Source organism: Grammomys surdaster, unplaced genomic scaffold (genome assembly GCF_004785775.1).
Source record: "Grammomys surdaster isolate TR1022 unplaced genomic scaffold, NIH_TR_1.0 126278, whole genome shotgun sequence".
In the NCBI taxonomy this organism is placed as follows: domain Eukaryota; kingdom Metazoa; phylum Chordata; class Mammalia; order Rodentia; family Muridae; genus Grammomys; species Grammomys surdaster.
Window position 1 is genome coordinate 8108941 of NW_021621078.1, and position 12741 is coordinate 8121681.

Genomic DNA, 12741 nt, shown 5'->3' on the forward strand with positions numbered 1-12741 from the left:
TCTTTCTTTCTTTCTTTCTTTCTTTCTTTCTTTCTTTCTTTCTTTCTTTCTTTCTTTTTTTCCCAAGACAGGGTTTTAGTATAGCAGTCAAGAAGCTATGTCATGGAACTCACTCTGTAGACCAGGCTGGCATTAAACTCAAGAGATTTAAAAAAAAAAAAAAAAAAAGGATCAGTCTCTAGCTTGGCACATTTAGGAAGCCTTAGAACCTTGTGTTTTCAGTCATTAAGGGCATACCTCCAAAGGGGTGAGGAGATCCTGTCCCTTCTCTTCTCATTTCCCAGTGCCTAAGCTATGAACTGTTCCTTAGAAGCTTCTAGTCGTGACACACTACCTCAACAACAAAGTCACTTTTCTTGGAGCACAATCGTCAGCCCTCTGAGCCACTGCAGCCTCTTCTCTTCCTACGAGGATTGCTATTTGCTACAGTAACAGGAAACCAACTGATACACAACTAAACAAAAGACTGAAGAACAAGATTTTGGAGTATGTTAAGATTACTTGCTGACAAGTCTGGCATGATCTTATGTACATCTGTAACCTCAGGTATAACACACTTATCTTCTAACATTCTCACACTATCATAATTTCTGGCCGGGCAGTGGTGGCGCACACCTTTAATCCCAGCACTTGGGAGGCAGAGGCAGGAGTTCGAGGAGTTCTGAGTTCGAGGCCAGCCTGGTCTACAGTGTGAGTTCCAGGACAGCCAGGACTACACAGAGAAACCCCGTATTGAAAAACCAAAATAATAATAATAATTTCTTTCTTCTTTGGTTTTGAAATAGTCTCAAAATAACCCAGTATAGCCTCAAACTCAGTATGTAGCCAAAGATGCCCTTGAACTGATCCTCCTGCCTCCCAAATGTTGTCATCCCCGTCATCCCCGCTGAGTGCTCCACCACGCCTGGTTTATTCAGGGACAGAGATAGGGCTTCATGAATGCCAGGTCAACTGCAACAACTAAGCTACATCCTTGGAGTAAGCTTTAACATTCTAGTTAGCACTTTCCTCAAAATAAGACATTCTGACATTCATCAAGCACTGGGATCAAAGCACAATCCTAGCCTGAGTTACACTGGCATCTCTGTTGTAGAAACAGGAAGCTAGCCATTAAGAGACTTTCCAATTTTCTCATTTGTTAGATATTAAAAAAAAAAAAAAAAAAAAAAACATTGGTCCCCATGCTGGATGATCCATGTTCGAAAGTCACATGAGACTTTTCATGAGATACACATGGCTACCATTCAGGTTTTCTGTTAGTCCAGCTTGCCTCCTGTCACAACACATCCACTTATGAGTCACCTACCTTACTCTCCCATTCAAATTTATCTGAATATGCTGCTTGAAATCTGGATATTTAGATGCCAGATATGCGAAGTCAGGTGGCTTGTCCTTGTATCTATTTCTTGCATGCATTGATTTGCTGAGAGCCATCTTTAAAGAGAGAGGGAAGAGGATGTGAAAAAGATAGAGAAGAAATCAGCATATTTAGTTCCAAAGCTTGCAATTAGCCTGGGCTACATAGTGAGTTCCAGGCCAGTCTGGCTACAATGTGAGACCCTGCCTCAGAAACAAACACACACAAAGAGGAAAGCATGCACACCCAGCTTGCTGCCACATGCAGTACCCTGCGCCTTAAGGGGATGCAGCTATCAGCAGAGTACTTGTCCAACATGTTCAAGGCCCTGGGTTCAATCTCCAGAACTACATACACACACGCACAAAATGGTAAAAACCGCAGTATTTTAATTCCCTAATATTCAATGCCCCTTACAGACATGGGAGTAAAATGCAGCATAAACCGAGGGCAGTCTCCAGGCCTCAAGAATATCAAAGGGAAATGGCTTTCTTTCATGTAATGCTGGACAAAAAGGCAATCCTCTAACAAGTTCAAGAGATACTGATGCATTAGGACTCTGCAACACATTAAAGAGGACACAGTTCACCGGCACGACCACTGAACATCCATGACCCAAGTTCACTTACAATCTTGGCCAATTCAGTTCATTTTTCTACACTATTTATTCAGGTCATAGCACACACACTCAATAAAGTCACTCCTTCTGATTCTTTAACTTTTGTTTAAAAAAAACTTTTCAACTAGGAATTTAACACAGTAGCTCACACATGCTCTACCAAGGACTGCTACACCCAAGATGACTAACTTCTGGATTTCTATCTATCCATCCCTTTCCTCAGAGTTAACTGAGTATCTGCTAGCACCAGTTTACTCTGTTCCTGCCACACTGGCCTATGAGCCATTTGCCCATCAGGTGCCTCAGGATTATTTGTACTTGTCTTTCTGTTCTTACTGCTGTTACATAAGGTCTCCAGTAGCCCAGGCTCACTGGGAACTATGTACCCAAGGCTAGTCCAGAATTCCGCATCCTCCGAGTGCTGTGATTCCAATGTGCACATCACACTGGACTTGCACTTCCTGACGTTCCATTAGCATGAATTGCTTTCCCCACTGAAATGCACATACACTAAACACTAAACATATCCCCACCTTTAGGTGTTTGGTTAAATGCCACCTTATTAATATCTTTCTTGAGCACCTCACTAAAACACTCTGTAACTGGAACACACACTTTATTACCTCCCTGACTTCAGTCTTTGGAATTTACTCACTTGACATTCGGCACACATTTGTTTTAATTTTTAAAATCTTCCCTACAAGTAAACTTCATGAGGGAACATCTGTTCACTAAGGTACCCCAATACTTAAAACAAGGCCTGTAAGAGGAGGCACTCAACTATTGGTTGACTGGAAAGAATACTAAGTCACCAGGAGATGTAGCTCAGAGTGACAGAGCATGTGTCTAGCATGTGCAAGCCCCTGGGTTCAGTCATCAACCACAGAAAACGAAGAGAATGACTATGAAATATTTTCCACTGTATAAGCCACTGAGACAGCATTCTCTTTCTGAACAGGCAGCCCAGGGGAGTCTCAATAACAAAAAAGGCTCAACGGAGTCTAAAAGCCAAAAGACCTTGAGGCCAGCCTTCTTTCCTCTTTAAAACTTCATAATTCCTGGGTTCCTCTTGGCCTTTATCTCTTCACGCATCATTTCTTCTAATACAGAAGCTTATATTTCTTCTTATACAGATGCTTATAAGATACTCTAAATTTGGCTTTTATAGTATCAAACTATGGAGGCTATAAAAACAGATCAGCGGTCAAGAGCACTGGCTAATCTTCCAAAGGACCTGGGTTCGATTCCCAGCACCCATATGGCTGCTCACGACCATCTGTAACCTAGTCCCATGATATCATCATCTTCTGGCCTCCGCCTGCAGTGTGCACGCGGTGCACAGACATACATGCTGGCGAAACATTTATACGTACAAACTTTTTTTTTTAAGTTTTTAAGAAGAACAGAAAACTCAACAGATGTCTCCCACCTCAGCCCCAACACTTCCGTTTTCTCTTCACGTCCCCACCTCACAAATTTGACTTATCCTCCGCCACTTCTCTGGCTCATCCACGCCTTCTTCCCGCCTCGGTTTCAGCGCTCTCTAAACAGCAGCCTAGAAGGGCGATGAGGAAATCTCTCCTTCAACTCCTCCCACCTACCACCTGCGTTCGCGCACACACCCGCCCCGGGTCCCCGGCTTCTGATCCAACGTTAAGCCCCTGAGGATCCGAGAACCAGAGGATAAAAACAGATGATCCACTTCTTAGGCGATCCTTGTGCGCAACCGGATAAGAGATTTTGAACCACGCACCTCGTAGGCCAATGCAGTAGCCGGACAGAGTGTGCGGCTGGGCCTGCAAAAGCGCAGAATCCCAACCCACTCACACAGCCAAGCTCCTAAAAACGCAGATGCTACGCTCCAAGCGCGCGGCCATCTTGCGCAGCCACTCAGCGCCGTGATTGGATAGGCTACTCTCGCGAGACTTTTGGCCAAGCCGAAAGAAGGAAGAGGCTGTCGCGATACTTGGAGATGGAGGCGTGTTTCCACCAGGATTTGGGGGCGTGGTAGACCCGGAGTCTTTTTCGGTTAGCAGTTGGAGAAACGCCCTCAATAGTCCGCAGCCTTGGAACTATGCTATGTGCTGGAGGCTGGTCAGGGACTTGGAACCACCCTCCTCCCCTGGCTTTCCTGGGTGCTGGGATTGTAGGGGTGAGCTACCCCACCAAGCTGTAAACTTTTTTTTTTTTAATGTAGTTTTCTGCAGCTCTCCCCAGCCTTTCTAAATCGTACTAAATCTAGTCTTGGGCAGGAAATAGGAAGACTAGAAAAGGATACTCTTGGGTTTGATGGTAATTAACACATACTGTACAGCAAGTCTACGTGATGACACAGTCAGTAGTTACAGATAGACCTGTGAGAGGGGCAAATAAATAACTGGCACATAGAAAGTTCTTTGGGGCCGGGGCAGTGGTGGCACATAATCCCAGCACTTGGGAGGCAGAGGCAGGCGGATTTCTGAGTTCGAGGCCAGCCTGGTCTACAGAGTGAGTTCCAGGACAGCCAGGGCTATACAGAGAAACCCTGTCTCGAAGAACCAAAAGAAAAGAAAGTACTTTGGAAAAAATAAGAAGGAAGTGTTTTGGGCGTGGTGGGGGGAGGGGAAATGGCTCTGCAATTAAGAGCACTGGCTACTCTAACAAAAGACACAGGTTCGAGTCCCAGCCCCAATACGGTGACTGAGAACCAGCTGTATCTCTAGTCCCTAGTGCCCTCCGGAAGGCACGAATGCACATGGTACACGAGCCTGCAAGCAAACACCCATACGTGTAAAAGTAAACCCCTTTTAGGTTTTTTTTGTTTTGTTTTTTGTTTGTTTTTTTCCAAAAAGGAACTGATTTGGCTAAAAAGCATTGAATCTGGACTCACAAAGGAAAGGATAAAATTCTGGCATTTTGTATCTATGCCTTGAGGCATTTTGTTGTCAATCTTTGCACATATATACGTGTGTGTGTGTGTGTATGTGTGTAGATATATGGATGGATGGATAGATAGATGATAGATAGGCATAGTTATAAACTGTGGGCTGTCGAGATGCTTGATGGGTTCTCATGAAGACCAGAATTTGGACCTCAGTTTCCACATAACAAGTAAGGCATACCTGGATCTTACTGGTTAAAGAAAAGAAAAAAACAGAAGCCTCAAGTTCAAAGACTTTGTCTCAAAGGAATAGGGAGGCAATGATAGAGGACATCTAATGGCCTCTTCTGGTTTTCACAAATGTATACACACACACCTATGCCATACACTCATACAAGTTAGTTTTTAAAGATTTTTGTAACTGAAGATTTGCAAAAGAAATGGATAGATTTGTGGATATGGATAGGTGGCCCAGCATAGCCTATAACTCATACTCCAGGGTATCTGACACCCTCTTCTTCCTCCTCAGACACTTCTCTCACATGCCTATACCAGAACACAGAAATACGATAAAAATAAAATAGATCCTTTAGAAAAATGGAGCCGTGGAGATGGCTCATCGGTTAAGAGCACTGTCTGCTCTTCCAAAAGATCCAGAGTCAATTTCCAGGACCCATAGGGCAGCTCAGACCTATCTGCAACCCCAGCTGCAGGGAACCCAATGTCTCCGGCACCTCCACAGGCACACAAATGATACACAGAAATAAACACATGCAGCCAAAACACCTACACACATAAAATGAAAACGACAACTTTTTTTTTTTTTTTTTTTTGGTTTTTCAAGACAGGGTTTCTCTGTGTAGCCCTCCCTGGCTGTCCTAGAACTCACTCTGTAGACCAGGCTGGCCTCGAACTCAGAAATCCGCCTCCCTCTTCCTCCCAAGTGCTGGGATTAAAGGCGTGCGCCACCACTGCCCGGTGAAAACGACAACTTTTTTAAAAAAAGTGTTCTTGAATACTTTATTACTATTGTATATGTGGATGTTTTGTTTGTGTTTGTCTGTGCACCACATGCATGCAATGACCATGAAGGCCAGAAGAGGGCGCAGAATTTCCCCCTTGGATCTGGCTTAGAGACAGTTGTGAACTGCAATTCAGGTGCTAAAAATTAAACCTGGGTTCTCTAGAAACGCAGCCAGTGCTCCTAACTGCTGAGCATCTCTCCAGTCCCTAAAATAAATTTGTAAAAAAAAAAAAATTTAAAGAGAAATAATCCTGGCAGTGGTAACACACACCTGTAATACCAACACTTGGGAAGCAAAGACAGGCAGATCTCTGTGAGTTCAAGGACAGCCTGGTCAACTGAGCCAGTTCCAGGACAGCCAGGGATCCACACACAGAGAAACTCTGTCTGGGGTTGTGGGGAGTATTCTATTGGAAAATTCTCTTACTCTGTTGCTGACCAGGTTTCTCTCGGCAGGCAGGTCTTTTCAGTTTCTCTGTGTCCTTATTGCCCTGTAAGAGGCAACAGCAGTAGATGAAGACTGTCTCATTCTTGAAAGAGCTGTTGGGAGGGTGGCTGAAACTGCCTGGAGATGACCTTGGCCTGGCTTCTGTTCTAGTAGTCCCCAAAGCAGCAGCTCCCAAATCGGGATGTGCTTGTCACCTGGGGAGCTCATTATGCAGAAAACTGTGGAGCAGCAGCTCTGCGAGTCCATCTGTCCATATGACAGGGTCTGAGAATGTGCTTGGCTCCCAGCACCCTTTAGTCTCTGGCAGAGCTACATTCCCTGGTGTAACTGTTTCTGTCATTTAGACCACACTTCAAGAAACACAGATAGAGAGTATCGGCAACTGTGTTCATCTGAGAAGCAGGAAAGGCCACGGGGAGGGAGGGTGATGGGAAAAAATTAATTAGGTATCTTCTGTCATCCCAGGAGACAGGGCTTTGGGGTGCACTTTGGGGTGGAGCATAAGTAACAAACCCACAAGAGGACCCTGTGGTTTTGATGAACACAGGAGAAGACCTCATGACTGACATTCCTTCGGTCCCAGGTACTCACTGTTGTTCAGTTAGGGATACAGGGGTACAGAAAAACACCTCTACAGATTCACTGGGTCATTTAAAGGGGCATGGCTCTGACTGAGAAAGAACTGTCCTCTGGTCACCCGCAGAGACACCCAAAATTAGGGATGCTGTGGGAGGTGGAAGAGACACCAAGACCACAGGAGTATATGCTGCAACACAAACACTGCTGGAGGACATCAGTTGGTCCATCAGTTCTGAAAAGTAATTGGACCCCATAATTCTGTTCCAGGGCATATACACACATGCATACACACACACACACACACACACACACACACACACATACATATATACCAGAGAAATAATTTTTACCCATGGGCTGAAAGCCTAAAGATCCAGGATGTTCTTAGCAGTACTCATTAAGCTAAAAAAAAAAATCTATAAAGAATACTAATACCTTTGGACAGGTAGATAAATTGTGGAACAATAGAACAATAGAACAATAGAATGCTCAAATGAATGAACCTATACACACTACATGGATAAAGCTTAGAAACAAATTCTACAATAAATTCATTTATGCTAAATTACAAAATGAGCAAAGTAGAAAAACTGACTGCTTGGGAGTCTCTCTCTCTCTCTCTCTCTCTCTCTCTCTCTCTCTCTCTGTGTGTGTGTGTGTGTGTGTGTATTTGTAAAATATAAAAAAAAAGCAAAGATTATGGAACCAATTCAGAATGGTGATTACTCTAAGGCAAGGAACAAGGGCTCCAGAGCACTGGCTGTGTTCATGGTCTTCAGGCTTAGACTCAGGTGTCTGTTAATCTACCTGTGACCTGTGCATACACCATGTATCCTTGGGCTATATATTTCAGTATTTAAAAATAAACAAGAGCCAGGCAGGTGGCGCACCTCTTTAATCCCAGCACTTGGGAGGCAGAGGCAGGTGGATTTCTGAGTTCGAGGCTAGCCTGGTCTACACAGTGAGTTCCAGGACACCCAGAGATACACAGAGAAACCCTGCTTCGAAAAAACTGAAAAAAAAAAAAAACTAAAAAACTAAATAAATAAACAAGAAAGGCTAATTCGGTCTCTGTTACTTTTCCTGCACCCCACTCCCACCCCCAGGAGTCCTACCTGAACTCTGCACTTCATCTGTTGTCTAATAGGCACTTGGAGACAAGGAAATAAAATAGGGGACAACAGAAATTTTAAAAACTCATCTGCAAGCTGGGCAGTGGTGGCACACGCCTTTAATCCCAGCACTTGGGAGGCAGAAGCAGGTGGATTTCTGAGTTAGAGGCCAGCCTGGTCTACAGAGTGAGTTCCAGGACAGCCCGGGATACACAGAGAAAACCCGTCACAAAAAAAAAAAAAAAAAAAAAAAAAAAAAAAAAAAAAAAAAAAAAAAAATTCAAGACAGACTCAATGGTTCATACCTGTAATCCCAGAATTCTGGAGGCAGAGGCAGGAAAATATCTCAAGTTCAAGGTCAGCCTGGGCTGCGTAGTGAATTCATGATAATCCCGAATTGTAAAGAGCATCTCATCCCAGGAATGAGAGCTCTCTCATAAGGAAAAGATGGAGCATCCACCACCCAAGTGTCTCAGCTTTTCCTGGAGCCCACACACAATTAAGACGCAACAATCACTTGTTGCATACAAGTGACAGGGAGGACCAGAGACTCAGGCAAGGGTCTCAGGACCCTCCCCTTCCTTCCAGGAGGCCATCAACAAGCCCAGCTGGGATAATCCTGCAGGGGGCACAGATGAACTCCCAAAGATGATGGTTACTTGCCTCCAAGGATAGCCAAGCACAGGTAAGTAAAAGTATTTTCTGTATAAGCCTGAGTTAGAACCCTGAAGCCCACATAAGGGTGGAAGGAGACAGAACTGTCTGCACCATGTTGTTCTCTGACCTCCATGTACCCAGCTTAGTTACCTACCACTTACACATGCATGCGTGCTCATGAGCACACACATAGAAACACATACACAAATAAGGTTGCAACCAATATAAACACATAATAAATAAATTGCACAAAAAAAGTACAGTCCTCAAGCTTGAGCTGAACTCCTGCCAGGCTTGCTGGAGTGCACAATGTCAGCCCTGTTCTCTGAGATGCTATTGCAGTAGCTCTGGGGTAGGATCAAACAAGTCGAATTCCTTCTTTTTTGTGTTTTGCTTTTGTGTGGGAGTGAGATGTATTACTATATAACTCCAGCTAGCTTGGAACTCACTATGTAGACCAAGCTAGCCTTGAACTCACTACCACCAGAGTTCTAGGATCAAAGCCACACCCAGCCAAACTGCATTCTTAGCAATCGATGGTGAGATTTGCTGAACCCAGAATCACACTCTGAGAACTGATGATTTATTCAGCTACAGAGGCTTCCTCTCTTCCCCATAAACAAAGCCTCGCATTCATCAGGTCCACCATTACTTGGCTCATCACGTCCATGATGTCACCCATTGTCTACCTGCCAGGCAGGAAGAATGAGCTAACTGGTGACTAACTTAGCGCCTCGGAGGACTGAGTTAAGCAGGGCTTGTACAATCCTGTGTACATTCCCTCTTCTCTCCAGTCCCTTCAAGTCATGGGTCAAACCATGCTTAAAGTAACACATGCTTTTCTGGGGCTGAGATTACTCAGTTGGTAGAGTGCTTGCCTATCATGTACAAGAGAGACAGAGTTCCGAGGGTCAGAAGTTCAAGGGCATCCTGGAGTACATAGCTGTTCTCAAAGGAACAAAAGAACAGAAGAGTCTCTTTTTTTTTTTTTTAAACTTGCATGGACTCAGAAGTAGTAGTTCTGGTTTTCTATAACTGCATATATTTTCTTTTTTCTTTTTCTTTTTTTTTTTCGAGACAGGGTTTCTCTGTGTAGCCCTGGCTGTCCTGGAACTCACTCTGTAGACCAGGCTGGCCTCGAACTCAGAAATCCGCCTGCCTCTGCCTCCCAAGTGCTGGGATTAAAGGCGTGCGCCACCACTGCCCGGCCATTTTCTTTTTTATACCCTAGAGTCTCTACAAGCAAAAATCATAACTTTCAGGTAAACTCAGTCAAAACCAGACTCAAGATTTTTTCCCTGTATGACGCTGACAGAGTTCTGTAAATATCACCAAGAAAAGGGACTGAAGGAACCACCTGTCCAGGATCGTTGTTGGTGCCCTCCTGTTGGGGGGGGGGAGACAGAGGAGCATCCTGTAGGCTCAGGCTGGGGTGTAAGGGAATAGAAATGGGGCAGTGTCATGCATGACTGAGAGACAGGAAGAGTCTCCTGCATGCTGACAACCTAGCTCAGCCATGAAATCCCTTCCTCTCTACAAGGCTGGAGTGGAAAGGTAGAGAGACTCTGAGCTCAAGCCTTGACATGCCACACTGTCGTGTCGGCTTGGATCTCCTACACTGAGGTGATGAGATATTTGCCTGCACAGTTTGCTGCCTGCCGAGCTGTTGCCTAGGAATCAAGTACACGCCAATCTTCCACTAAAGAGGGGTTTATTAAGCCAGGTGGGGTGCTTAGCTCTTGTAATCTCAGTAGAAGCACAGAGGCACAAGAATCAGCTACAGGTTCCAGCCCAGCCTGGTCTATATAGGAAGTCCTAGTCTGGACAGTGCTACACAACAGGACCCTGTCTCAAATACACAGGAGTGCATAAACAACCATACACAAAAACCCTCAAATTGTCTTTTAGAAAATATGTAGTGCAAACACCTGGAGTTGTGACTTTTGGGAGGTATAGGCATGTGACAAAATGGACCATACATACCAGGAAACCTAGTAAGGTAGAGTGAGTCCAACCCTGGTACCCTGGCACCCAGGCACCCACCTGAGAAGGTAGGCACCTCCCCGTTCCCTGCCAGGTTCCTGGCCCGGAACATGTGACCGTACTCCCCACATAGGTCAGTAGCCCAGAACAGAATTCTCCATGCTAATGATGAATCTAAAGACCCTGAGGGTTTGTCCAATAAGCTTCCCTTCCCTGACGTTCCTCACTTCAAAAGGTATTTAATCTCTGGACCACCCTGAGAAGGGAATATGCACCTATTTTTGACCATGAACAATCAACAAACAGTTTGGAACAAAGTGCTGTCTCTTCCACCAAAACTTCAATGGGGAGCATGGAGAAGGCCTTTGCTTACAAAGCTGCAGCCTAAGCCTCCCTTAGAAGGCCCCTCTGCACTCCCAGACAGCCACCACTAAGCTAAGAACTTTCACCATTCAGCTCAGTGGGGTTCCCATTCCCTGGCCCAGCTCCCCATCCTCAGCCCTCTGGCCCCCAACTCTGTTCCCGACTCCTCTGTTTTCCAGCGGAGATTAGACGCCAGGAGTCAGGTAACCCCATCTTCGGCCTCCCACATCCTAGGCTGCTTTTTCCCACCCCCTGAGCAATGTTTCTGTGCTTCTGAGCCTTGCAGTGGGATGTGCCTGACAGCAGCAGTTGCAGGGTAAACAGCATTTTATCTGCCTGCAGTTGGAAAAAGCAGATTTACATCATTCTTGACTACAAAGAAAGTTTGACATCAGCTGGGCAGTGGTGGCCCATGCCTTTAATCCCAGCACTTGGGAGGCAGAGGCAGACAGATTTCTGAGTTCGAGGCCAGCCTGGTCTACAGAGTGAGTTCCAGGACAGCCAGGGCTACACAGAGAAACCCTGTCTCGAAAAAAAAAAAAAGAAAGGAAGGAAGGAAGGAAGGAAGGAAGGAGGAAGGAAGGAAGGAAGGAAGGAAGGAAAGAAAGAAAGAAAGAAAGAAAGAAAGAAAGAAAGAAAGAAAGGAAGAAAGAAAGAAAGAAAGAAAAAGAAAGTTTGCCATCAGCCTGGAGTACAGTGTGAGGTGTTCACTAGAGAAGACTGCTCAGACATAGGTTTAAGCCAATGGAAAGTGTTTATTAGTCAGCCTGCCACTACACTGGGTGTTTGGGATCCCAGTGTAGTGCTAAACCTTTCTCAGGGTGAGTGTTTAAGCACAAAATCCATGTTATGGGTTGACATTCTTTGGTTAACAAGAGCAGTTAGCCAGAATTGGAACTACAAAAGCTAATAAGCAAGGTTAGGACATTTTGAGTCTTTCCCAGAAATATATGGACTTTGATGGATTAGGCCTTTGTTTTAGTTTTGGCAGGTGGTGCTACATACTGAGTTTTACAGCCTGAACAGTACTTCCATCATGAAATATGTTGTGCTAAAGTCTGGGGGGTGTACTGAAGTCTGGGCCTCTGTTATAGTGGCTCCCTCAAAAAAACAAAAAGCCAGCCGGGCAGTGGTGGCAAACGCCTTTTATCCCAGCACTTGGGAGGCAGAGGCAGGCAGATTTCTGAGTTCGAGGCCAGCCTGGTCTACAGAGTGAGTTCCAGGACAGCCAGGGCTACACAGAGAAACCCTGTCTCGAAAACAAAAACAAAAACAAAACAAAAAGCCAGCTGTGGTGGCATACACCTTTAATGGCTCTGTGAATGTGAGGCCAGCCCAGTCTACATAGCAAGTCCCAGGACAGCCAGGACTACATCTCAAAAAAAAACAACAAAAAATTGAAGTGTGTGTGTGTGTGTGTAAGCGTGCACTCACCTGCACTGTGTGCGTGCAGGTGCTGATAGAGGCCAGGAGAGGGTGTCAGATGCCTCGGAACTAAAGTTACAAACAGTTATAAGCAGCCCTGTGGATTCTTGGACGTGAACCTGGGTCCTCTAAGGACCTTACCACTCCCTTACCCCTGAGCCGTTTCTTTAGCCCCACTAAAGATCTTCTTTTTTTTTTTTTTACCCCATCCCCACTAAAGATCTTCTTAATGTATCATCTCACGGTAGAAAGCAGAAGGACCAAAGAGAGTTTAAAAATGGGGTGGGGGTGGCTATATTCATCCTTTTGTAATA

General features: G+C 45.0%; 1 protein-coding gene across 2 annotated transcripts in view; it reads right to left on the bottom strand.

Moving 5' to 3' along the window:
• Mettl16 (methyltransferase like 16) overlaps positions 1-3831 on the bottom strand; it is a 46021-nt gene extending 42190 nt beyond the window's left edge. The window contains exons 1-3 of one of the 2 annotated variants that reach the window (XM_028759448.1): positions 3730-3804; positions 3445-3531; positions 1307-1434 (exon numbers count right to left, since the gene is read on the bottom strand). In XM_028759448.1, the coding sequence (XP_028615281.1) occupies positions 1307-1434 (128 nt within the window). In that variant the 5' untranslated portion in view covers positions 3445-3531; positions 3730-3804. Of the gene's footprint in view, positions 1-1306; positions 1435-3444; positions 3532-3729 lie in introns of both variants that reach the window. The other variant, XM_028759447.1, reaches the window with a different exon arrangement.
• Between the last annotated feature and the right edge of the window lie 8910 nt (positions 3832-12741).